The 24,691-nt window shown below is 40.0% G+C and overlaps 1 protein-coding gene across 1 annotated transcript in view; it reads right to left on the bottom strand.

Moving 5' to 3' along the window:
• LOC115215377 (integrin alpha-4-like) overlaps positions 1-24,691 on the bottom strand; it is a 205,572-nt gene that overhangs the window by 26,088 nt on the left and 154,793 nt on the right. Inside the window, exons 5-7 of the mRNA XM_029784535.2 lie at positions 21,180-21,228; positions 9,055-9,141; positions 2,011-2,093 (exon numbers count right to left, since the gene is read on the bottom strand). Of these exons, the coding sequence (XP_029640395.1) occupies positions 2,011-2,093; positions 9,055-9,141; positions 21,180-21,228 (219 nt within the window). The remainder of the gene's footprint in view (positions 1-2,010; positions 2,094-9,054; positions 9,142-21,179; positions 21,229-24,691) is intronic.

The following is a 24,691-nucleotide window of genomic DNA, read 5'->3' as shown; positions in this document are numbered from 1 at the left end:
GTCATGCTTGACTACTTCTTCCCATGTCTTCCTGGGTCTACCTCTCTCCCTGATACCTTAAACTGTTTGGCAGTGGCACTTCTTCACACATCTCTCCTCATCCATCCGCAGTACATGACCATACCATTGCAAGCATCGCTCTTGCACACCACATCTGATGCTTCTTATGTCCACCATTTCTCTCAGGGTGCTTACCCTCTGTCGTGCACGCACACTGACATTACACATCCAGCTGATCATGCTAGCTTCATTCCTTTCAAGTCTACGCATGTCCTCTGCAGTCACAGCCCATGTTTCACAACCGTGAAGCATGGCAGTTCGCACACATGCATCATAAAATCTACCTTTCACTTTGAGCGAGAGACCCTTTGTCGCCAGTAGGGGTAGGAGCTTTCTGAACTTTGCCCAGGCTATTCGTATTCTAGTGGTGACACTCTCTGAGCATCCACCTCCACTACTAACTTGGTCACCCAGGTAGCGGAAACTATCAACTACTTCTAGTTTCTCCCCCTGGAGTGTGATGGAATCTGTTTTCTGAGTATCTGTGGTGTCTATTGTCCCTGTGCATCTGCCGCACATGAAAGCTATCTTATCAGTTAATTTCCCTTTGATGTTGCTGCACCTCTTATGCATCCATAGCTTACACTGGGTGCATATTATGGAGTTTCTACCTACACCTTTCCTACAGATTGAGCAGGGCCACCTGCCCGAGGGGGTGTGTGCTGAGTTCGCCTTTCTGCTTACTATAACTTTGGTCTTTGCTACATTTACTCTAAGGCCCTTTGATTCTAACCCTTGCTTCCACACCCGAAATTTCTTTTCTAGTTCCGGTAGTGATTCTGCTATGAGAGCCAGGTCATCAGCATAGAGGAGCTCCCAGGGCCAACCTATTTTGAATTCCTCTGTTATTGCCTGGAGGACTATGATGAATAAAAGGGGACTGAGGGCTGAGCCTTGGTGTACACCTACTTCTACCCGGAATTCTTCACTATATTCGTTGCCAATCCTAACCTTGCTGACAGCCTCTCTATATAGGGCCTGTACAGCCCTTATTAGCCATTCGTCAATCTCCAGTTTCCGCATCGACCACCAGATAAGGGATCGGAGGACCCTGTCAAAGGCTTTCTCCAAGTCCACAAAAGCTATGTAGAGGGGTTTATCTTTAGCTAGGTACTTCTCCTGCAGTTGTCGGACCAGGAATATAGCATCAGTGGTGCTTCTACCCGGCTCAAAACTGAACTGCATCTCATCTAAGAAAATTCTCTCCCTAATGAGATGGGTTATGACCCTCTCCGTGACCTTCATCACCTGATCCAACAGTTTAATACCCCTGTAGTTATTTCTATCTAGAGCATCACCCTTACCCTTGTAGCAGTTGACTATGGTGCTGCTACGCCAGTCATTGGGTATGACTCCATTATGAACTACCTGGTTTACAATGCGGGTGACTAGGCCATAACCCACATAACCAGCTGTTTTAAGCATCTCAGCAGTGATTCCTGATGGGCCAGGGGCTTTACCTGGTTTCATACCCTTAATTGCTTTAACTACAAGGGAGCTGTCTATTCGGATAGCTGGTCCCTCTACTGGGTCAACATTTGGCAGGCTCTCCTCCTCCCATTCATTCTCCACATTCAGCAGTCTTTCATAATGGCTTCTCCAAGCCTCTTTCTTTTCACCAACATTAAAAGCAAGTGCCCCATCATCCATGCGGACACATTTCTCTCCTGTAACATCACTATTTTCTCTCACACACTGTCTGGCAATCCGAAATACCTCAGTTACTGTCTGGCAATCCGAAATACCTCAGTTACTGTCTGACAATCTGCAGACTTCTTTTGGTTTGCATCTATCAAATGCATTCACAAGGCTTTAGTAGGCCCTGGGCTATAGTAGAAGACACTTGCCCATGTACTGAGATTAGACCTGACACTATGGTTGAGAGAGAAATTTCTTACCACACAAGCAGGAGAAAAGAGAGGGATGAATGCCACAAAATAAGCAACTTACAGCTCCACTGCCATTTCGGGGTACACCCATGACATAGTATTCATATTTATTATTAAAGAATTTTCCAGAAGCTACAGCATAACCTAAAAACAAACAAAAAGAAACGATTGATAATAATAATAATAATAATAATAATAATAATAACAATAACAATAATAATAACAATAACAATAATAATAACAATAATAATAATGATAATAATAATAATAATAATTTTAAATTTTAGCACAAGGCCAGCAATTTCGGAGGTGTGGATAAGTTAGTTACATCCACCCCAGTACTCAACTAGTACTTAATTTATCAACCTCGAAAAGATGAAAGACAAAGTCAACCTTGGTGGAATTTGAACTCAGAACGTAAAGATAGATGAAATACCACAAAGCATTCTGCCTAGTGTGCCAACAATTCTGTCAGCTCACCTCCTTTTTCCTAATTACAATAATAACAGTAACTCAATTAGTATTTCGCACATTAGTATAATGCTGTATATTGTGAAGCCGGGATATTTTTAATAGAATCTGAGTCCAGTATATAAGGAGTATTTATTTCTTTAAGACTGAAAGGATAAGAGGCAGAGCTGAGAGTGTGTGTGAGCCTGAGTATGTGAGCATGTGTGTGTGTGTGTGTGTGTGTGAGCCTGGGTATGTGAGCATGTGTGTGTGTGTGTGTGAGCCTGGGTATGTGAGCATGTGTGTGTGTGTGTCTGAGTACATGTAATTGTATATGTGTGTGTGTGGTGAGAGAGCATGTGCATGTGTGTCTATGTAAACATGTGTGTGTCTGTGTGAGTGCATACGTGTGTGGGTACATGTATGTGTATATGAGTGTGTGAGCATGTGTGTGTGTGTGTATGTGTGTGTGTGTGTGTAGCTCATGTGATACAACAATGCTTTTCAACCTTCCAATAAGCAAAAAAGGGAAAGAGAGAAAATAGATACCAGTAATATACTGTTGTCCACTCAACAGACACAGAAAGAATTGGCCTTGAGCCTAATCAGATCTCATCAGTGTTTTATCATTTATAAACCTTCATGAGAAAACCATCCATCCTAATCAGAGTTAATTAATTGGAAGCCAGACAAGAAAATACAGTGATTGGTATAGTAGTAGTAGTAGTAGTAGTAGTAGTAGGGGTGGTGGTAGTAATGATTGAGCAAAGTAGTTGCAGTAGTAGTGGTGGTGGTGGTGATGGTGTCTGTGGTAGCAAAAGAACCCCTTCAGTGACAAATGACCAAGGGATTGTGCCTAGAAAGTTCCCTCCTCAAGGCACAAGTTTGGGCAAGGTTATTTTTGTGGAAGACCAGAAGTTGCCCATGCATACCAGCCTCCCCCTCTACACGCCACCAATGTTATAAAAAGGAAAGGCAAAGGGGCCGATACAGCTTGGCACCAATGACATCACAACTCATTTCTACAGCGGAGTGAACTGGAGCAACGTGAAATAAAGTGTCTTGCTCAAGAACACAACACAGCCTGGTCTGGGAATTGAACTCACAACCTCATGATTGTAAGTCTGACGCTCTAACCACTGAGCCATGCACCTTCACTATTACTACAAACACTACTTATTTCTTTATTACCCACAAGGGGCTAAACATAGAGTGGACAAACAAGGACAGACAAAGGGATTAAGTCGATTACATCAACCCCAGTGCCCAACTGGTACTTAATTTATTGACCCTGAAAGGATGAAAGGCAAAGTCGACCTCGGTGGAATTTGAACTCACAACATAACGGCAGGTGAAATACCAGTGAGCATTTCACCCGGTGTGCTAACATTTCTGCCAGCTCGCCGCCTTAACAACTACCATGTGGTGGTGGTAGTAGTAGCTGCAGTAACAATAGCTGTAATAGCTGTGGTGGTGGTAAAAGAACAATCACTTCAGCGTTAACGTGCTCCTCTTTAGGGGTCTTTAAACGTTCCCTTTTCTATCTTTTTGTGCTTTATTCTGTGTATTACGTATGCACTTCAAGCTTTCATTGCTGTCTTTCTTTACTGTTTTTTCTTCTATTCCCTCTTTTGCCATTTTCCAATGAGTCAAAGTGTATCAGGGCTCTGTATGTAATAAGCATATTGTTAGAATCGTTAGCACACCGGGCGAAATGCTTAGCAGTATTTCGTCTGCTGTTACGTTCTGAGTTCAAATTCCGCCAAGGTTGACTTTGCCTTTCATCCTTTTGGGGTTGATAAATTAAGTACTAGTCGAGTAATGAGGTCGATATGATCGACTAGTCCCCCCAACAAATTTCAGGCCTTGTACATATAATAGAAAGGTTATTATTATTATTAGTAAAGAAGGTGGTGAGTCATTAGCATGCCAGGTGAAATGCTCAACGGCATTTCGTCCATCCTTATGGTCTAAGTTCAAATTCCACCAAGGTGACTTCATCTTTTGTCCTTTGAGGGTCAATGAAATAAGTACCAGTTACATACTGGGGTCAATGTAATTGACTAGCTCCCTCCAACTCAAGAAGAAGAGGAGGAGGAGGAGAAGATATATTTATTGAGTTAGAAAAGAGAGAGATCAAATGGATACAAATTGATTTATTAATTAATCAACATATTCACCAAAACGAAATGAAACAATTGTTGGTGAATGTGCTGATTAATTAATAAATCAATTTGTATCCGTTAGCTCTCTCTCTTTTCTAACTCAATAAAATTGTCTGATATCTTACAATATTCAATATAATATATTCATTGAAGGATTATATCTTCAAAATTTAAAATATCAAACCAGTGTATCTTGGATAAATATCCCTACAAGAAGTTTGAATATCTTCGTTGTGACAACACACACAACCTCTTATTTATCCAGGACTACATTATCCAATGAGCCATTATTTTTTAAGATTGCAGGGATTAATATGAAGTAATTTTACCTGATATTTCTAGCAGGTTGCATGGCCAAATAAAGACTTTTGTTGGTTGGTTCATGTTTAGACACTCCTATGTATATCACCCTAGTGTTCAACCATTACTGTAATTCTACTCTCCAAACAATAAAGATTTATTTTATACATCCCTACAGATTCTGTCAACCAATTCCCTTGCCTACTTTTGATACCAATCCACCCAACACAACACCTGGCTCTATGATTAAAAAACATTTCATGTTTGAAAGAATCTAAATCAAAACTTCCCATCAAAATTTTATGTTAATTTTTGTTCCAAATACCAAACTAATAAAAACATTGTTATTTTACAAAATTCCTCATTATCTTCAAAATTAATTAAAACAAGGTAACACATTTCAAGAGAAATATTAATAACAAAAAAAGGGTTAACAGGGCTGCAACCCCTGCTAATAATAATGACAGCAGCAGCAGCAGCAGCAGCACGAAGGTTTTCTAAGGACTATCAAGATAAGTAAAGTGGCTTCTAATTGAAGTTTCAGTCCCTACAGACATCGAGGTATCACCAAAAGAAATCAAGATGCTATCCAAATAAAAAGATCTGGAAATAGATAACTGGAATGTAAGGATTGAAGACATAAACAATCCCTTGGATAATAAAATGTCTTGGGTCTGATAAAAATTAAAGCAGGTGAATGCATAAGTGAAACCCCAGGATGTTCAAATATCAACATCATAGAGAAAAGTGTGCTGCTAAGTACAGCCTACACGTTCACATTGGGTGTTTCCAATACAATGGAAGGGGCAGAACTAAAACCAAATAGTCCACTTAACACAAGAACATAGAATTGAATTTTGTTGTGCAATGAGAGCATGTAGTAAGTATATGGCTACTATCTTTGAGATCTTCCACTTGTTTTAGTACAGGACTGCAGCCATGCTGGAGCACCACCTGGAAGGGTTTTAGTCAAATGAATCAACCCTACTACTTGTTTTTAGAGCTTAGTACTTATTCTAAGACCTCTTTTTCTGAACCACAGTGTTATGGGGATATAATCAAACCAACACACACACACAACAATACAGATTTCTTTCAGTTTCCGTTTACAAAATCCTTCCACAAGGCTTTGGTCGACCCTTGGCTATAGCAGAAGACATGTGCCCAAGGTGCCATGTGGTGGGACTGAACCTGGAACCATATGATTATACAGCAAACTTTCACCACACAGCCACATCTGCACCCACAAACTATTAATTATAGATAACAGTTTCTGATTTAGATCCAAGGATAACAATTTTGAGAAGAGGGGGCAAGTTGATACCAGTATGTGACTGGTACCCCTGGAGGGGTGATAAATAGAATTGACTTTGGTGGAATTTGTGTGTGTGTGTGTACATGTATGTCAATATATATATATGTGTGCCAGCAGTGAAGATGCGTGGCTCAGTGGTTAGAGGAATTCGACTCATGATCATAAGGTCGTGAGTTCAATTCCTGGCGATGCATTGTGTCCCTGAGTAAGACACTTTATTTCACGTTGCTCCGGTCCACTCAGCTGGCAAAAATGAGTAGTACCTGTATTTCAAAGAGGCCAGCCTTGTCACAGTTTGTGTTACACTGAATCTCTCTGAGAACTACGTTAATAGTACATTTGTCTGTGGAATGTTCAGCCATTTGCATGTTAATTTCCCGAGCAGGCTGTTCTGTCAATCAGATAAACTGGAACCCTCACTGTCATAACTAACAGAGTGCCAGATGTATATATATGCATGTGTATGTATGCAACAACAGCCTGCGCATATCACCTTCCTCCTTTGTCCCTCTCCTCCACCCACACACATCTGAACAACAAATTTTTTCCAGCCTCTGCTTTTCTAAATGTCCTGAAGAAGGGCTCTTCATCCCGAAATATAGAAATACAAGATAAAACTGCAACTTTGTTCTGTTTTCTTTTCATTTTGTTGTTTAATTTGTACATTCTCACATTGTTCCGGCTTAACACAACTACCTTCTTTAAAGTAATTATGTATGTATGTGTGTGAATGTGTGTTAATTAAAATATACAGATAAATAGCAGTTCTAATGTCAGGGCAGCTATTTCCATATGTGCTAGTTTTATTATGCATTCCATTGTTCAAAACACTTGAAACACAAGAAGCACAACAAAAATACATCAACATTAAAAGCCTAAACAACCAGACTGTGCAACATTTTTGATGCCAACCCGTCTGATTCTATGATTCTATGATGCAAACTTCCTGTTTTAAAGGAATTTGAATTTGAATCTTCCATCAAAATTTCATATTAATTTCTTACAAATACGACCTTAACGATAGTTATTCAATTAAATTCTTCATTATTTTCACAATTAATTGAAATAAGAACCTATGTAAAAAGTATATGTGCCAGCACTACATACAGAGCGCTCACGTTGGCACCCCATAAAAGGCATCTATGCTAGTGTCATGGAAGGAAGCACCTGTTCCAGTGCCACATAAAAGGCACCCATGCTGGCACTCTGTAAAATTCCCCCACTATGCTCTGTAAAGTGGTTAGCATTAGGAAGGGCATCCAGCCATAGAAACCATACCAAAACAGACAACTGGAGGCTGGTGCAGCTTTCTAGATCACCACCTCCTGTCAAACCATCCAACCATGCCAGTATAGAAAACAGGCGTTAAATGGTGATGATGATGATGATGATGATGTAACTATGAGTAATCCAGCCATGACTGTACCATCTGCTAGTCTATTTTTCAGCCTGCTGTTTCTAGTAATCTAAATGGCCATTAAGAGGCTTTCCCATTGGTGTCAGTGTCACATGATGTTTAAAATTGCTGAAAAAAATGCAGACAGGATGGTCATGGCTAGATTACACTTCATCATAGGTTGCTCATTCAGGGCTTCTGACACGGGGTTAAATAACAACAACTATTACAACAACAGCAACAGCAGCCACTACAACCATGTATATATGAACGCTCTTGAATGCCCTTCTGTGGTCATTTGGCTTGCTAAAGACAACAGCTAAACCTTTCTCAAACATACTTTATTAATTCTAAAATAACTGCAAAAAGAACAATGGAATCTTAGATACACTATGATTTTGAATAAAGTGAATAAAAAGAGATACCTTTGACCTTAAGTCAGATTGATCAAGACTGATTTGTTCCTAAACAACAAGAACAAGAACAACAATACACAAAAAAGACATGATGATGATGACCATGATGATGATGATGATCACCACCACCATCACCATCATTGTCATCAGCATTGTTGTCATCCTCATTTTTAACATCCATGATCCATACTGGCATGGGTCGGATGATTTGACAGGATTGACTGAATCCAACAAGTCCCATGAATGCATTATGTTCCAGTGTTTGCTTTGGCATGGTTTCTATGGCTGGATACACTTTCTAATGCCAACCACTTCACAGCTTGTATTGAGTACTTTTTCTGCGCTACCAGCACTAGTGAGGTTGCCTTGCAGCCTGCAATGATCAGTAGAAGCTGCAAGTTCAGGTGGGATCTTAAGGTACAAGGTGGGTAGCAGAGGTACTAGCAGTATGGGTAGATGAGTTTGTATTCCATCTGTCAAATCTGCTCACAAGGTTTTGGTCAGCCAGGGGCAATAGCAGAAGACATTTGCCTGAGGTGTCATACAGTGGGCATGAACCTGAAACCATATGATTGGGAAGCAAACTACTAAACCACACAGCCATGCTTGCACCAATAGAAGTATATAGAATATATTAAGAAAATTAAATAATTGCCACATGGAAGGTGTTTATAAACAATTTAAGAAATACACAAAAATCGTTAGATTCACTTCAACATTTAAATTTAATTTGCCAAAATATTTCCGTCAATTTAAAACCACGACCTATTCACTGACAAAATTCTGTGCAGCACAAAATTTTGTCAGTGAATAGGTTGTGGTTTCAAAGCGCTGAAAATATTTTGGCAAATTAAATTTAAATGTTGGAGTGAATCTAACGATTTTTGTGTATTTCTTAAATTGCTTATAAACACCTTTCCACGCTGCAATTATTTTTGTTTCAGCACACGATCTCAGATCAGGTCACTTGCTATGCAAGTACATCTCTGTAATTAAGAAAATTGTCCTCTTGAAAAGAAGAGTGAAATGAATGAAAGTGAAACAGGAAAACAAGTAGACTTACCAGCATAATTGTTATCAATGTTAGACGACAGTAACATAGGCTTTCCATCTGGGTTTGGTTCTACATTGGGAAACAAAATTATTCCACCTAGATAGAAAAAAAAAAATGAATGCTTAATTAGTTAACTCCTCATCAACATCATCATCGTCATCATCATCATCATCGAGGGAGAGAGCAGTGCATGCCATCAATGTGACACTGGGGTATACCCATCATGACTACCCGTCGGATAAGGGTACACTAGGCACATGCATCACAACCATATGTGTGCGACGTGGTGATCTCATTTCAAGATAAACAGCACATGACCTTACAGGTGGGGCCCAGTTAGATTTTTCTTCTGGTCAAGTAACCCATTCCACTCAAAAGGTCCCTGAATAAGGGTTATTTAAGGATGTTGAACAAAACACCCATGTCTCCAGAGGTGAATTAACTAAATCCCAAAGAATTCCTCTCAAGACATGGCTATTTTGCTCCTCAGCTACTTCTGCTTGTGATCAGAGATGCACGTAAGGGACATGCTCAACTGGTTACGGTCAAACAACTGACAAGCAAATCTGTGGTATTGAGCAGAATATTTGCTGTAGCCCATCTTTTATACCAAGACAAAACAATGTACATGATAACACTTCCAATCAGTCGTCGTCGTCGGCGGCGGTGGCGTCGTCGTCGTCGTCATCATAATGGCAGAATCGTTAGCACTGTGGGCAAAATGCTCAGTAGCATTTCATTTGTCTTTATGTTCTGAGTTTAAATTTCATGGGGGTCAGCTTTGCTTTTCATTCTTTTGGAATTGATAGATTAAGTACCAGTTGAGCACTGTGTGTGTGTTGGGGAGGGGGGGGCATGGAATCTACTTAACCCCTCTCCCAGAATTGCTGGCCCTGTACCAAATTTGAAATCATTATTATTATTATTATTATTATTATTATTATTATTATTATTATTATTATTATAACTGTCACTGCCCCAGTATGGCCGCAGCCCTCTGGATGGAAAAGTAAGACAGTGACCGAATTCATAAACAAATAACTGTTTTATTTCTTCATTATTTGCTGTATGAGCAAAACAGGCAACAACCTTGTAACATGGTAAAGAAAAAAGAAATCTGATAAACAAGAAATAACATGTGTTATACAAATGTATGAACATATATTTTACATTGGCGTAAAAATCTCTACAGAATAAATAAAAGAAATATCCCACACACAGACCCATCTATCATTTGTCTTACATTTAACTAATTGTTGGTTAACCTAATAGCTATGAACAGAAAAATGGCCGTATGCATTTACATTTAAACAAGATGAGATATGCAGGCATCAAAAAATAAAATAAGATACCGTAGATAGACTACAGTATTAAATTTTAGTTTCTGTTTAAACAGTGCATGTGGCTGTATGATTCATTTAAGAATATATATTGACTGTTTAAAAATTCTTTTATTTTAAATCTAATCAGTAATAATAATACAATTTCTAATTACATTGTTTGGCATCTAATTAACTTAAACAATATGTTGTTCATTTGCTTTTGTTTCATTTCGCAACAATTGTTTCTCTTTGAGTCCATTCAGCAGTGGTGAGAAGATTAATGGGGTCACAAAGTGGATGGAGACCAAGGACACTGTGATAATTGGCTTGGCTATAAGGAACTATGAGACAGTAACAGGAGCAAAAATCAACCAATGAAAGTCAGTAGGCCTACTGTTTGACATATATATAGAGAGAGAGGTCCATGCCATCCAAAAGTGTTGTATGGAGCTGATGGAAGGAAGGATTAAGTTGCTCAGTAAGTAATAAAGAAAAAAAACAACATTATTATTATTATTGTTGTTGTTGTTTACTTTTAATCTGCATGTTTATTACAATCACTTGCCAAGACATGCCTAGCACCCAAATGAAGGATAAGAGATGTTACAGTATGACCAAAAGCTTGGGGAGGGGAAGTGGCAAGGGCAGTAGTGAAATATTTTCATCTAATACAACACAAACATTTAAACTGATGGGGTTTTTCTAAGGATGTGGGCAATACTTGTCAGCATAATCTTTTGGATCTTTCTGGGACATGGGCCTCCTGGGATGTTTTCAAGATGTTTCTTCTTCTTCTTCTTCTCTTCTTCTTCTTCTTATTATTATTATTAAGCTGACAAGCTGGTAGAATTGATAGCACACCAGGCAAAATGCTTAGCAGCATTTCATCTCTCTTTATGGTCTGAGTTCAAACTCTGATGAAGTCAACTTTGCTTTTCATTCTCTTGGGGGGTCAATAGAATAAGTACCATTGGAGTACTGGGGTCAAAGTAATTGACTATCTCGCTCCCCCAAATTTCAGGCCTTGTGCCTATAGTACAAAGGATTATTATTATTATTATTATTTATTGCCTTTGCACAGCTTCTAATGCTGGAGATGTACTACAGTGTCAGCTGTTCACTACCAGTGAACTAAGGTAACACCTCTTATTTTTCGAGCACCATCCGGAGTATTTGAGTGGTTCCAAGCAGTGCTGTTTTCTGCAAATGCTCCACTCTTATTGAAGCCCCTATTTGTGCTATGTATTATTATCATTATCATTATTATTATTATTATTATTATTATTATTATTATTATGAGTGAGAGAGCAGTGCATGCTATCAAAGTGACACAGGGGTAAAATATACAAAGTCCAATATACCCATTATGACTACCCATCTGATAAGGGTACACCAGGCACATGCATCACAACCATATGAGCACAACATGGTGATCTCATATCAAGATAAACAGCACATGACCTTGCAGGTGGGGCCCAGTTAGAATTTTCTTCTGGTCGAGTAGCCTATCCCACTCAAAAGGTCCCTGAATAAGGGTTGTTTAAGGATTTTGAACAAAACATCCATGTTTCCAGAGATGAATTATTCACGGACTGGAGAACAGCGATAATCTGCCCAATTTTCAAGAAAGGGAGCCGTGAAGTCTCGCTTAACTACCGACCGGTTTCCCTTACTTCAATAATCAGCAAGATGTTCGAAACCATCCTCAAGAAAAGTATGTTGCTCCACCTCCAAAACACAGCCTCTATCTCTGATTCCCAACACGGCTTCGTGCCGAAGAGATCATGCTTGACCAACTTACTGGTAATGGAAGAATTGGTGACGCATATCCTCGATGATGGTGATGCTGTTGACATCGTTTTATTGGACTTTGCCAAAGCTTTTGACTCGGTAAACCACCGCCTATTACTTGTCAAGCTTAAAGCATATAGTTTCCATCCGGATATTGTACGATGGGTTGGTGCCTTCCTCTCAGATCGCTCCTTCCAAGTTCAAGTTAATGGTTCGCTGTCCGACGTCTCCAGTGCGAGCAGTGGTGTGCCTCAAGGTTCAGTGCTTGGGCCCTTATTGTTCTTAGTCTTCATAAATGACCTGCCCGACGACCTCACGCAACACACCCTTCTATTTGCCGATGATGTCAAACTGGTCGCTCCTCGCGGTGATATAGAGGATCTTTGTTGATACCTCCACCAAGTTTGGAGATGGTCTAACGAATGGGACCTGTGTCTGAACGTGTCAAAGTGCTGTCATCTGCCTGTTGGCTCTTCTCCTGCAACTCAACTTGATTTCGAGCTAGGTCGTCTGCTGCTGGAGAGGACCGACCAGGTAAAGGACCTGGGTATCTTGGTGGATACTTCCTTTTCACCTTTGGCACAGTGCGTCCATGCTGCCAACAAAGCATGCGGAGTTCTGTTTTTGATTCGACGGTCATTCGGAACGCTCACAGCAGCCATATTCCTACCGCTCTATGTCACGCTGGTGAGACCCATATTGGAGTAAGGGATTCAAGCCTCTTCTCCCTATCTCCTCAAAGTCATACATCATCTCGAAATGGTCCAGAAGCTGGCTACCCACATGGTTCTTGGTCTCAAGCATTTGTCTTATGAAGAAAGGCTGAAGACACTCGACCTTTATTCTCTAGAAAAACGACGACGCCGTGGTGATCTCATTCTTGCTCACAACATCATAAGCGGAAAGTGTAACCTCTCGAAAGAGCTGTTCTTCACTCCTGCTCCAGAACGTCGGCTGCGGGGTCACTCCGAAAAGCTCTATCTGCGACGATTTCATCTCAATCAAAGGAGAGGGGCTTTCTCCGTCTGGGTTGTGGATCCATGGAATAAGCTGCCGGACAAGAGAGTGAAGATGCCGACGACCACTCGGTTCAAAGTCTCCCTTGACCACAAATGGCCTGAACACCACCCTGTACATAACTCCATGTCCCCCTACATGGCCTTGCTTTTTGCTTTTTGAGCCAAAAAATTAACTTAACTTAACTTAACTAACCCCAAAGAATCCCTCTCAACACATGGCTATGATGCTCCCCCACTACATCTGCTCGTGATCAGAGATGCACATATCATCAGCCACTAAGGGACATGCTCAACTGGTTACGGTCAAACAGCTGACAAGCAAATCTGTGGTATTGAGCAGAATATTTGCTGTAGCCCATCTTTTATACCAAGACAAAACAATGTACATGATAACACTTCCAATCAGTTAAGATAAGAAGCCATGAGAGCCACTGCCTGGTACTGCATCAGGGCGTTTATTATCATTATTATAATTTATTATTATTATTATTATTATTATTATTATGATTATTATTATTATTAAGGCAATGAGATGGCAGAATTGTTGGTACATTAGAAAAAATGCTGAACAGCATTTCTTCCGCCTCTTTATGTTCTGAGCTCAAATCCCGTAGAGGTCAACTTTGCCTCTCATCCTTTTAGGGTCAAAAGAATATAGTACTAATTAAGCACTGACGTTAATGTAATCGACTTACCCTCTCCCCTAAAATCGCTGGCCTTTATTATTGCTCAGGCTTTGTGCCAAAATTAAAAACCATTATTATTGTTGTTGTTATTTAAAATAACATCAATCTCTCGTTATGTAATTGGGAACACAGATACATAAATGTTAAAATAGACATATAGCCATAAGTGAAAGAAGAGAGAGAGAGAGCTTATCAAAGATTTCTCAGTTTAACTAATTTGTCAAAGAAAGAAAAACAAAGATATTTTGTAACCTAAAGTAATCTTTAATTTCAAGGAAGGCCATATCTTGATAGAGGAATGCATTCATATTCCTGCCTTCAGCACAAACTAAATATCAGCAACAACAAAAAGTAAAATTAAAATAAGACAAGAATTCCTTTGCTAGTTACATAGAATTTTACAGCGTACAGGGTGGACGTAAAGTCAGTTACAGTTTTAATAAAAGCAGCTCAAATTATATATTTCTTTTTTGCAGATTTTTAGGATCAATGAATACAGAAGACAGTGTAGCAATAGTCATCTTAGTGAATCATGTAAAATCTGCAAATAACAATATGTTATGCTTAGATGTCTTTGAGAGGCTCTGCCTACGTTCTGCTGCTGAACAAACGGATATCCATAGATTTTCTTTAATAATTTGACCCACAGAAGTCACAGTATTCTCTGACGTACTTTGGCATGAGTCCAGCAGTATTTGAGGGGAGGGAAAAGTCGATTACATCAACCCTTGTACTTGGCTGGTACTTATTCTACTGACCCTGACAGGATGAAAGATAAAGACAACCTTAGAGGAATTTGAACTCAGAATGTAAAAATGGACGAAATGTTGGTAAGCATTTTGCCTGAAGTAGTAATGATTCTGACAGCTCAACAACAACAACAACATCAAATACAGCAGCAGCAGCAGCACCACCACCACCACTACTTACAATTAGATTTTTTTTCATCAGATGCCCATCCTGTCACCAAACCTCACTTGTTTCTAAGCAAGGCAATATTTCTCCATGGCCAGATGTTGTTCATGTAGAATATTGGAAATGAAGGAAAGGAGGAACACTGCTTGCATGAGAGTGGCACTCATTTACAAGTGGGCGTGGTCGTTGCCAGTACCACCAAACTAGCCCTCGTGCCGGTGGCACATAAAAGCTCCCACTACACTCTCAGAGTGGTTGGCGTTAGGAAGGGCATCCAGCTGTAGAAACTCTGCCAGATCAGATTGGAGTCTGGTTCGCCAGACCTCAGTCAAATCGTCCAACCCATGCTAGCATGGAAAGCAAACGTTAAATGATGATGATGATGATGATGACATCACGAAAAGTGCCATGCAGTGGGAATGAGCCTGAGACTAAGGGATTGGGAGACAAACTTCTCCATGTCTGCACCAATTTTACAAAAATTATTCGTTTAAAGTAGGGCAGATACAAATCTTTCTTAAATCCCCCACCTCATCTAAGAATATATTTATAGGTCAATATAATGTTTATAGGTCAGACTTCATCAATTTCTATAATTGAACCAAATCTGACATATTTATTCCAAGATTAGGTTAGCTTAATCGGGGATGTTATTCTATTAATGATGATTTTGACCCAGAAAAGACTTGGAACTGATTACCATTCTAAGGAATTACCAACTGAGATATCTCATCAAAATTTAGTAAGGAAAACTGACTGAGGGTAAAGGAAATGATCCTAGATGTATAAACAGCCAAATTACTCTGAACTTAGTACCATACAGGTTTCATGTTTGGCCCCCGTCTTCTATTGATGCAGTCAGAGGTTATGTGGTTGGATGCAGGCAGTGCTGCCTGTTTAAGAAGGTCATTCTGCAGTTGATTTTAGGTTCTGTTCCACTGCATGGCACCTTGGGCAAGTATCTCTTACTAAAGCCCTGGGCCAAGAAAAGCCTTCTGAATGGATTTTGTAGATGAAAACTGAAAGAAGCTGATTTTGTGTGTGTGTGTGTGTGTACATAACACAAATAATCACACACACACATAACACACAAGGATGTACAGACACACATGCACACACACACACACACACACACACAACACACATACATATGTATGTGTAAGTGTCTGTACATGCATGTTTGTGACGCCTTGTCTTTTCTACTCTAGGCACAAGGCCCAAAATTTTGCAACGACTGATTGAGAAGATGTGAGCAGACATTCTTTTCTACTCTAGGTACAAGGCCTGAAATTTTTGGGGAGGGGGCCAGTCGATTAGATCAACCTCAGTATGAAACTGATACTTAATTTATCGACTCCAAACGGATGAAAGGCAAAGTCAAACTTGGCTGAAAGTGATGCCTTGTTTTGACATCGTGTAATACCTGTAAACAGATATCACCATCATACAAATGGAGTTCTTTGTTTCCAGTTTTCTATGAAAAACGTGTCTGCTTATGATAGAAATATTACCTTACCTGGGAACAAGTAAGTGTTGGTGATAGCAAGGAGCATCCAGCCATAGAAAATCTGCATCAATGAATTTCATCCGATCCACGTAAGCATAGAGAGTAAAACAGTAGTGACACCAGTGGCATGGCATTACAACCAGCATCATTTTAACATCCCTCTTCCATTCTTGCATGGGTTGGATGAAACTTGTTGAGGCAGATTTCTTGGTTAGATGCCTGTCTTGAAACAATCCTCACCTGTTTTCTAGCAATATTTTCTAATGGTCAGGCTTTTCTTCATGGAAAATTGGGAATGAACAACACTTTACAAGCAGTATATGATGTCAAGACAAGGACACACACACATAAATATATATACATACACACAACAGGCTTCTTTCAGTTTCTTATTTCTTTACTGCCTACAAGGGGTTACATACCAAGGAGACAAACAAGGACAGACAAACAGATTAAGTTGATTATATTGACCCCAGTGCGTAATTGCTACTTATTTAATTGACTCTGAAAGGATGAAAGGCAAAGTCAACTTTGGCAGAATTTGAACTCAGAACAAAAAGTTGGACGAAATACTGCTAAGCATTTCACCTGGCTTGCTAATGTATCTGCCATCTTGCTGCCTTTCAGTTTCTGCCTACCAAATTCACTCGCAAGGCTTTGACCAACCTGTGAACTGGGACTGAACTCAAAACCACATGGTTGGGAAGGAAACTTAACTGCACAGCCATGCTTGCACCAGTTTATTTGAAATACTGAAGGAATATTATTCAATATTTGAATTTCTAACAAAATTTCCATTCAACATCTTAATATCCATTTCAGATTTTTGTACTCTCCTAGATTTTAGAATTACAACAGCTGGTTTATTAATTTGAAATTTCATGCAAAAAGAATTGAAAAATACCATATTTGGCTGCATAAAAGACACATGGGCATATTACAGCATCCCCATTTCAGCAGCATATATTCAAGAAAAAATGCTTTAGTGTATTATAACATGAATACTTAAAGCAATCTAAGCTCTGCTTTGCATATAGGACCAGGGGTGATTTTTCTGAGGTATTTTTATTTGGAAAAAAGCGAATCTTTCACACCATCAAATATAGTAAATAAAATATATATATATAAAAAAGAAAATATTGCTGTTTATTATCTTTTATCTTTTACCTGTTTCAGTCATTTGACTGCGACCATGCTGGAGCACCGCCTTTTAGTCAAAACAAATCGACCCCAGGACTTATTCTTTGTAAGCATAGTACTTATTCAACGAGTCTCTTTTGCCGAACCACTAAGTTACGGTGATGTAAACACACTAACATCAGTTGTCAAGCAATGGTGGGGGGACAAACACAGACACACATACATATATCTACATATCTATATCTATCTATCTATCTATATATATATATATATATATATATATATATATATATATGACAGGCGTCTTTCAGTTTCCATCTAACAAATCCATTCACAAGGCTTTGGTTGGCCCAAGGCTATAGTAGAAGACACTTGCCCAAGGTGCCATGCAGTGGGACTGAACCTGGAACCATGTAGTTGTGAAGCAAGCTTCTTACCACACAGCCACTCCTGCACCTATTTCATCTTATTTTTTTAAGCCTTGTACTTATTCTAATTGGTCACTTATGTGAAACTGCTCAGCTCTGAGGACATAAACAAACCAACACTGGTTCAGTCTCACTGCATAGCACCTTGGGCAAGTGTCTTCTACTATTGCCTCAGACCAACCAAAGCTTTGTGAGTGGATTTGATAGATAGAAACTGAAAGAAGCCTGTTGTATATGTACATATATATATATATATATATATATATATATATATATATATATATGTATATGTTTGTCCCCCCACCATCACTTGACAACCGATGTTGGTGTATTTACCTCTCTGTAACTTAGCAGTTCAGCAAAAGAGACCGATAGAGTAAGTACTAGTCTTACAAAGAATAAGTCCTGTAGTTGATTTCTTCGACTAAAGGCAGTGCTCCAGCATGGCTGCTGTGAAATGACTAAAACAAATAAAAGAATAAAAGAATATATATGTGTGTGTGTGTGTATGTGTGTGTGTATGCATGAAGGTGCATGGCTCAGTGGTTAGAGCATCAGTCTCCCAATCATGAGGTAGTGAGCTCAATTCCCAGACCAGGCTGTGTGTTGTGTTCTTGAGCAAGAAACTTTATTTCACATTGCTCCAATTCCCTCTGTTATAAAAATGAGTTGCAGCATCTCTGATATGTATGTACCTGTGGTGTGTGTCACACTTACTCCAAAGGAAGAGCTAAAAAGGTTGAAGGGCGAGGTACAAAGAAAAAGAGAAATAAAAGGTCTTAAGCAGAGGAGGTATAGTTGAAGTGAGTGGCAAAGTGGGAGTGTGGGGAGGGGCAGAGAGGAAGTGAGAGAGAAAGACAGAGAGTGAGCGAGTAGTGAGTGGTATTCCTTTTTGGGGTTTTAAATGTTTATCAGTATTTTCAGAGTAGTCTGATGCATAGATCGAAAGAAAAGTAGATACATAGATACATACACACGTTGTTAAATTAAAAGCGAGAGAGATGGACAGAAAGGAAGTGGGAGAGAAAGGGAAAAAGTGAGAGAGACAGTGAGTAGTGACTGAAAGGAAGGTGGCTCTCCTTTTTTTGCTTTTAAATATTGAGTTTTTAAATATTTATCAGTATTTTCAGAGTACACTGATACATACATTGAAAGAAAAGTAGATACACAGATCCAAACAAAAGTACATAAGTACAAAGACAATCAAAGACAAATAACTACAGCAAATACAGGATGTCACTTTCACTTTTCATTACCACACAAGGATAAAATTAACGTGCAAGTGGCTGAGTACTCCACAGACATGCATACCATTAACAAAGTTCTCAGGGGCATTTAGCCTCACACAGAATGTGACAAAGCTGGTCCCTTTGAATTAAAGCTACAACTCATTTTGGCCAGCTGAGTGGATTGGAGCAAGGTAAACCTTCAAGCAGTTGGAAGAAAATGAAAAAAGATCCTATACAACATCATCATCATCATCATCATCAACGTTTAACGTCCGCTTTCCATGCTAGCATGGGTTGGACGGTTCAACTGGGGTCTGTGAAGCCCGAAGGCTGCACCAGGCCAGTCAGATCTGGCGGTGTTTCTACAGCTGGATGCCCCTCTTAATGCCAACCACTCCGTGAGTGTAGTGGGTGCTTTTTATGTGCCACCGACACAGGTGCCAGACGAGGCTGGCGAACAGCCACGCTCAGATGGTGCTTTTTACGTGCCACCGGCATGGAGGCCAGGCGAGGCTGGCACGGCCACGATCGGATGGTGCTTTTTACGTGCCACCAGCACGGGGGCCAGTTGATGCGGTGCTGGCTATGGAGACATTCGTATGGTTCTCTTATGTGCCACAAACTACAAATTCCATTGATGTTGATCGATGGGGCAGGAAAATCTTTTTAGTTGTTAGGATCACTATGGGTGTTAATCAGGTCCTAACAGTGGAATTTGTGGGTCTCACAGATATGGAAGCCAAGTCCCCAGATAAACACCAATGCACAGGCTGTTGTTATGAAACTGAGCATGAGTCGAGGGTGAATACACGACAGAATAGCAATTATTTCGTCTTGGCTTTCACTGCTTATACTGAACACTTGACATTTTTGCCTTACAATATGAAACATTTCCTTTTCTTTCACTCTTTTTAAAGAATGGCTCTCCATTGGTTATGACGATGAGGTTCCTGTTTACCTGATCGAGGGAACAGTCTGCTTGTAAAATTAACTCGCAAGTGGCTGAGTAATCCACAGACATGTATACCTATTTCTTTACTACCCACAAGGGGCTAAACACAGAGAGGTCAAACAAGGACAGATGAACGGATTAAGTCGATTATATCGACCCCAGTACGTAACTGGTACTTAATTTATCAACCCCGAAAGGATGAAAGCCAAAGTCGATCTCGGCGGAATTTGAACTCGGAACGTAATGACAGATGAAATACTGCTAAGCATTTCGCCCGGCGTGCTAACATTTCTTCCAGCTCGCAGACATGCATACCATTAACGTAGTTCTCAAGGAGATTCAGCTTCACACAGAATGTGACAAGGCTGGCTCCTTTGAATTACATCTACAACTCATTTTCGTCAGTTGAGTGGATTGCAGCAAAGTGAAGTAGAGTGTCTTGCTCAAGAACACAGCGTGCCACTGGGAATCGTGCTCATGACTTTATGATCATGGCCGGAATACCCCTAACCACTGAGCTACGCACCTTTACTCTCTTAATCATTGAGAAAAGAAGTGGAGCGATAGAGACAGAGAAAGGAAAGCCTCAGTCATTTAAAATGACAATTAGACTGAAATACGATCGGTCTTTTCTAGCTTCTTCAGTTTTAACAATGAAGAGGGATAGAGATTTAGCAATGACCAGAGGCAAAGTCTTTTAGATGTTCAGGTTTTCATTCCAGCCATGTTTAACATTTCCTCTACAAACTACAAACAAGCACCCCCCAATCCCTTCCTTTTATTATTTTTTTTTGTTTTGTTTCATACAAAAACTAATGCAAATTTTGAACGGGGTATAGCTATACACAACAGGCTTCTTTCAGTTTCCATTTGTTGAATCTACTCACAAGGTTTTGATTGGCCTGTGGTTATAGCAGAAGACACTTTCTCAAGGTACCAAACAATGGGACAGAACCCAGAACCATGTGGATTGGAAGCAAACTTCTTACCACACAGCCCCACTGGTGCCTTTTTGGTATTTTCCATCCAATTTTTTTTGTTTTTTATTTTCATTAATTAACTAAAATTCCTGTTGCTAATAGAAGCCTTTAATTTAAACTGAAAATGGAAGTGGTTTATATTGTCTGAAGAAGAAAGACTCTTACCTGGATATTTATCTCTCCCAAGAACACCGACAATAATCTTCTGACCATCCTGCAGGTAAAAGTAAATAAATAAATAAATACCAAAGAATATTATTTCTTTCAACGAGATATGAAATAAACTTTTGCTTTTTTACCCTGCCATGGCCAAGCGGTTAAGAAGTTTGATTTGCAATCACATGGTTCCATGTTCCATCCCACTATAGGGCACCATGAATATGTACCATCAACTACAGTCTCTGGGAGGTTAAATTTGCTCAGAAGAAACTGTGAAGAAGACATCCTATACATATTAACTTCTGTACACACATGTATTTCACATTTTACCTATTTCAGCTATTTGGCTGTGGCCATGCTGGGGCATCACCATGAAAAATTTCAGTTGAATGCATTGATCCCAGTACTTTTATTTTTAAGTCAGGTACTTATTTTATCAGTTTCTATCTACCAAATCCACTCACACATCTTTGATTGGCCCAAGGCTATGGTAGAAGACACTTGCCTAATGTGCCAAGCAGTGGGACTGAACCCTGAACTATGTGAATGTGAAGCAAACATCTTACCATACAGCCACACCTGTATGTACACACAGACACACACGCATATATATGTATACATATATATACATACATACATACATATATATATATATATATATATATACATACATACATGTACATATACGTAAATGTGTGTATATATATATAGCATTTGCAAATCTATAACTTAATGGAAAGTTGTGCTGAAGATGGGAATGAGTTCTTTATAATTCTAACCCAGAAATGCATCCACAACTAACCGAAGACTGTTTGTTTTTGTTATTTTTCCTTCTTTTTGCATATGTTACAGGTATATGTTATATGTGGAGCTATATTTGTAGAAAATAGGAATAAGCGGTCTTTGACTGCTATTTCTAAATTTTCGGTATGTGGCTAAGCAACTTGTTGCTTAACCCTATTTAGTTACGTATATATATAATGCATATGTGTATGTGTGTGTAATTAGGTTGCGTTCACATCAAGTCTAAATATGAAGATCAAATACATTGATATGACAATATCATCATCATCATCATCATCATCGTTTAGCATCCGCTTTCCATGCTAGCATGGGTTGGACAGTTTAACTGGAGTCTGGGAAGCCAGAAGGCTGCACCAGGCCCAGTCTGATCTGGCAATGTTTCTACAGCTGGATGCCCTTCCTAACGCCAACCACTCCATGAGTGTAGTGGGTGCTTTTTACGTGCCACTGGCACAGGTGCCAGACAAGTCTGGCAAACGGCCACGATCGGATGGTGCTTTTTATGTGCAACCGGCACGGGGGGCAGGTGGGGCTGGCAATGGCCACGAATGGATGGTGCTTTTTACGTGCCACCAGTACGAGGCCAGTCGGGGCGGCGCTGGCTACGGCCACATTCGGATGGTTCTCTTACGTGCCACCGGCACTGGTATCTCAGCTGCAATTTCCATTGATCGATTTTGATTCTGATTCTCACTTGCCTCAACAGGTCTTCACAAGTAGAGTTTTGTGTCCCAAGAAGGGAAGGTATGCATAAGTGGACTGGCTACATCCCATGTAGAAGGCCACGGGTTATGGTCTCACTTGTCCTGCTGGGTCTTCTCACGCACGGCATACTTCCAGAGGTTTCGGTCTCTAGTTATTTCCTCAGTGAGACCTAAAGTTCGAAGGTTGTGCTTCACCACATCGTCCCAGGTTTTCCTGGGTCTGCCTCTTCCACAGGTTCCCTCAACCGCTAGGGTGTAGCACTTTTGCACACAACTATCTTCATCCATTCTCGCCACATGACCATACCAGCGCAAACGTCACTCTTGCACACCACAACTGATGCTTCTTAGGTCCAGCTTTTCTCTCAAGGTACTTACACTCTGTCAAGTATGAACACTGACATTACACATCCATCGGAGCATACTGGCTTCATTTCTTGCGAGCTTACGCATATCCTCAGCAGTCACGGCCCATGTTTCACTGCCATGTAGCATGGCTGTTCGTACACACGCGTCATACAGTCTGCCTTTTACTCTGAGCGAGAGGCCTTTTGTCACCAGCAGAGGTAAGAGCTCTCTGAACTTTGCCCAAGCTATTCTTACTCTAGCAGTTACACTTTCAGCACACCCACCTCCGCTACTGACTTGGTCACCTAGGTAACGGAAGTTATCAACTATTTCTAGTTTTTCTCCCTGGAAAGTGGCAGAAGTTGGTCTCAGAGCATTTTCAGTGTTTATTGCTCCTGAGCATCTGCCACATACAAAAACTATCTTCCTAGTTAGCCTTCCTTTGACATTGCTGCACCTCTTATGTGTCCATAGCTTGCACTTGGTGCGTCTTATAGAGTTTCTACCTACACCTTTTCTACAGATCGAGCAGGGCCATCTACCTGAAGGCGTTTGTGATTTGTCTACCTTCCTACTTATTGGGACTTTGGTTTTAGCTAGATTGACTCTAAGGCCCTTCGATTCTAATCCTTGCTTCCACACCTGAAACTTCTCCTCCAGTTCTGATAGTGACTCAGCAATTAGAGCAAGGTCATCAGTATAGAGGAGCTCCCAGGGGCATCCTGTCTTGAATTCCTCCGTTATTGCCTGGAGGACTATGATAAATAGGAGGGGGCTGAGGACTGAGCCTTGGTGGACCCCTACCTCTACCCGGAATTCTTCACTGTACTTGTTGCTCAAATCAGTAAAATCAGTAAAAACAAAATCAATTTCTAACACAAGACCACCTCCTCCAATGCTCCCTCCCCTCTCAAAATTCTTTGTTGTGCAAGTTACTTGGTAACCCTGCCAGTGCTGGTGCCATGTAAAAAGTATCCAGTCCACACTGTAAAATGGTTTGCATTCGGAAGGGTATCCAACTGTAAAAAAACCATGTCAAAACTGACCTCACCTGTAAAATGCATTCAGTCCACTCTGTGGAGTGGTAGGTGCTAGGAAGGGCATCCAGCCATAAAAACCCTGCCAAAACAGATACAGTAGCCTTCTACCTGGCTGATTCCTGTCATCCATCCTGCCTATGTATGCATGGAAGGCAGACATTAAATGATGATGATGAGGATGATATTTAGATATTGAGGTATGTCTCTTTCCACTATTGACAGATTTACCCATTCAATAAATAGTGACTGGTAAAATAAGTAGGGTCCACATTATCGACTTTTACTTATTATTATCATATTTTAATTGCTTGCTTTAGCAGGCTATCATTTTGATATGATGAATATTTATTAGAAATATTTTCTCTTTTTTGGACTCCCCAAAAAGTTTGATTTGTTCTACTTGAACTTATTCTTTCTCATATATATATATATATATATATATATATATATATATATATTGATATGGGGGGGGGGGTCAGTTCGGAAACAATGCTATGACCTACTTTGCTGGTTTGTAGTCTGAAAGTCTGGGATATAAAGTTATTGTCCTTTGTTCTGCCAGATTCACGAAAGAGTAATGACTTTCGGAGAGACCTCTGCCCTTTTTCCGGTCAAAGAAGGG

Source organism: Octopus sinensis, linkage group LG9, assembly GCF_006345805.1.
Source record: "Octopus sinensis linkage group LG9, ASM634580v1, whole genome shotgun sequence".
NCBI classification, from domain to species: Eukaryota; Metazoa; Mollusca; class Cephalopoda; order Octopoda; family Octopodidae; genus Octopus; species Octopus sinensis.
This window is presented reverse-complemented; position numbering and strand designations above follow the sequence as displayed.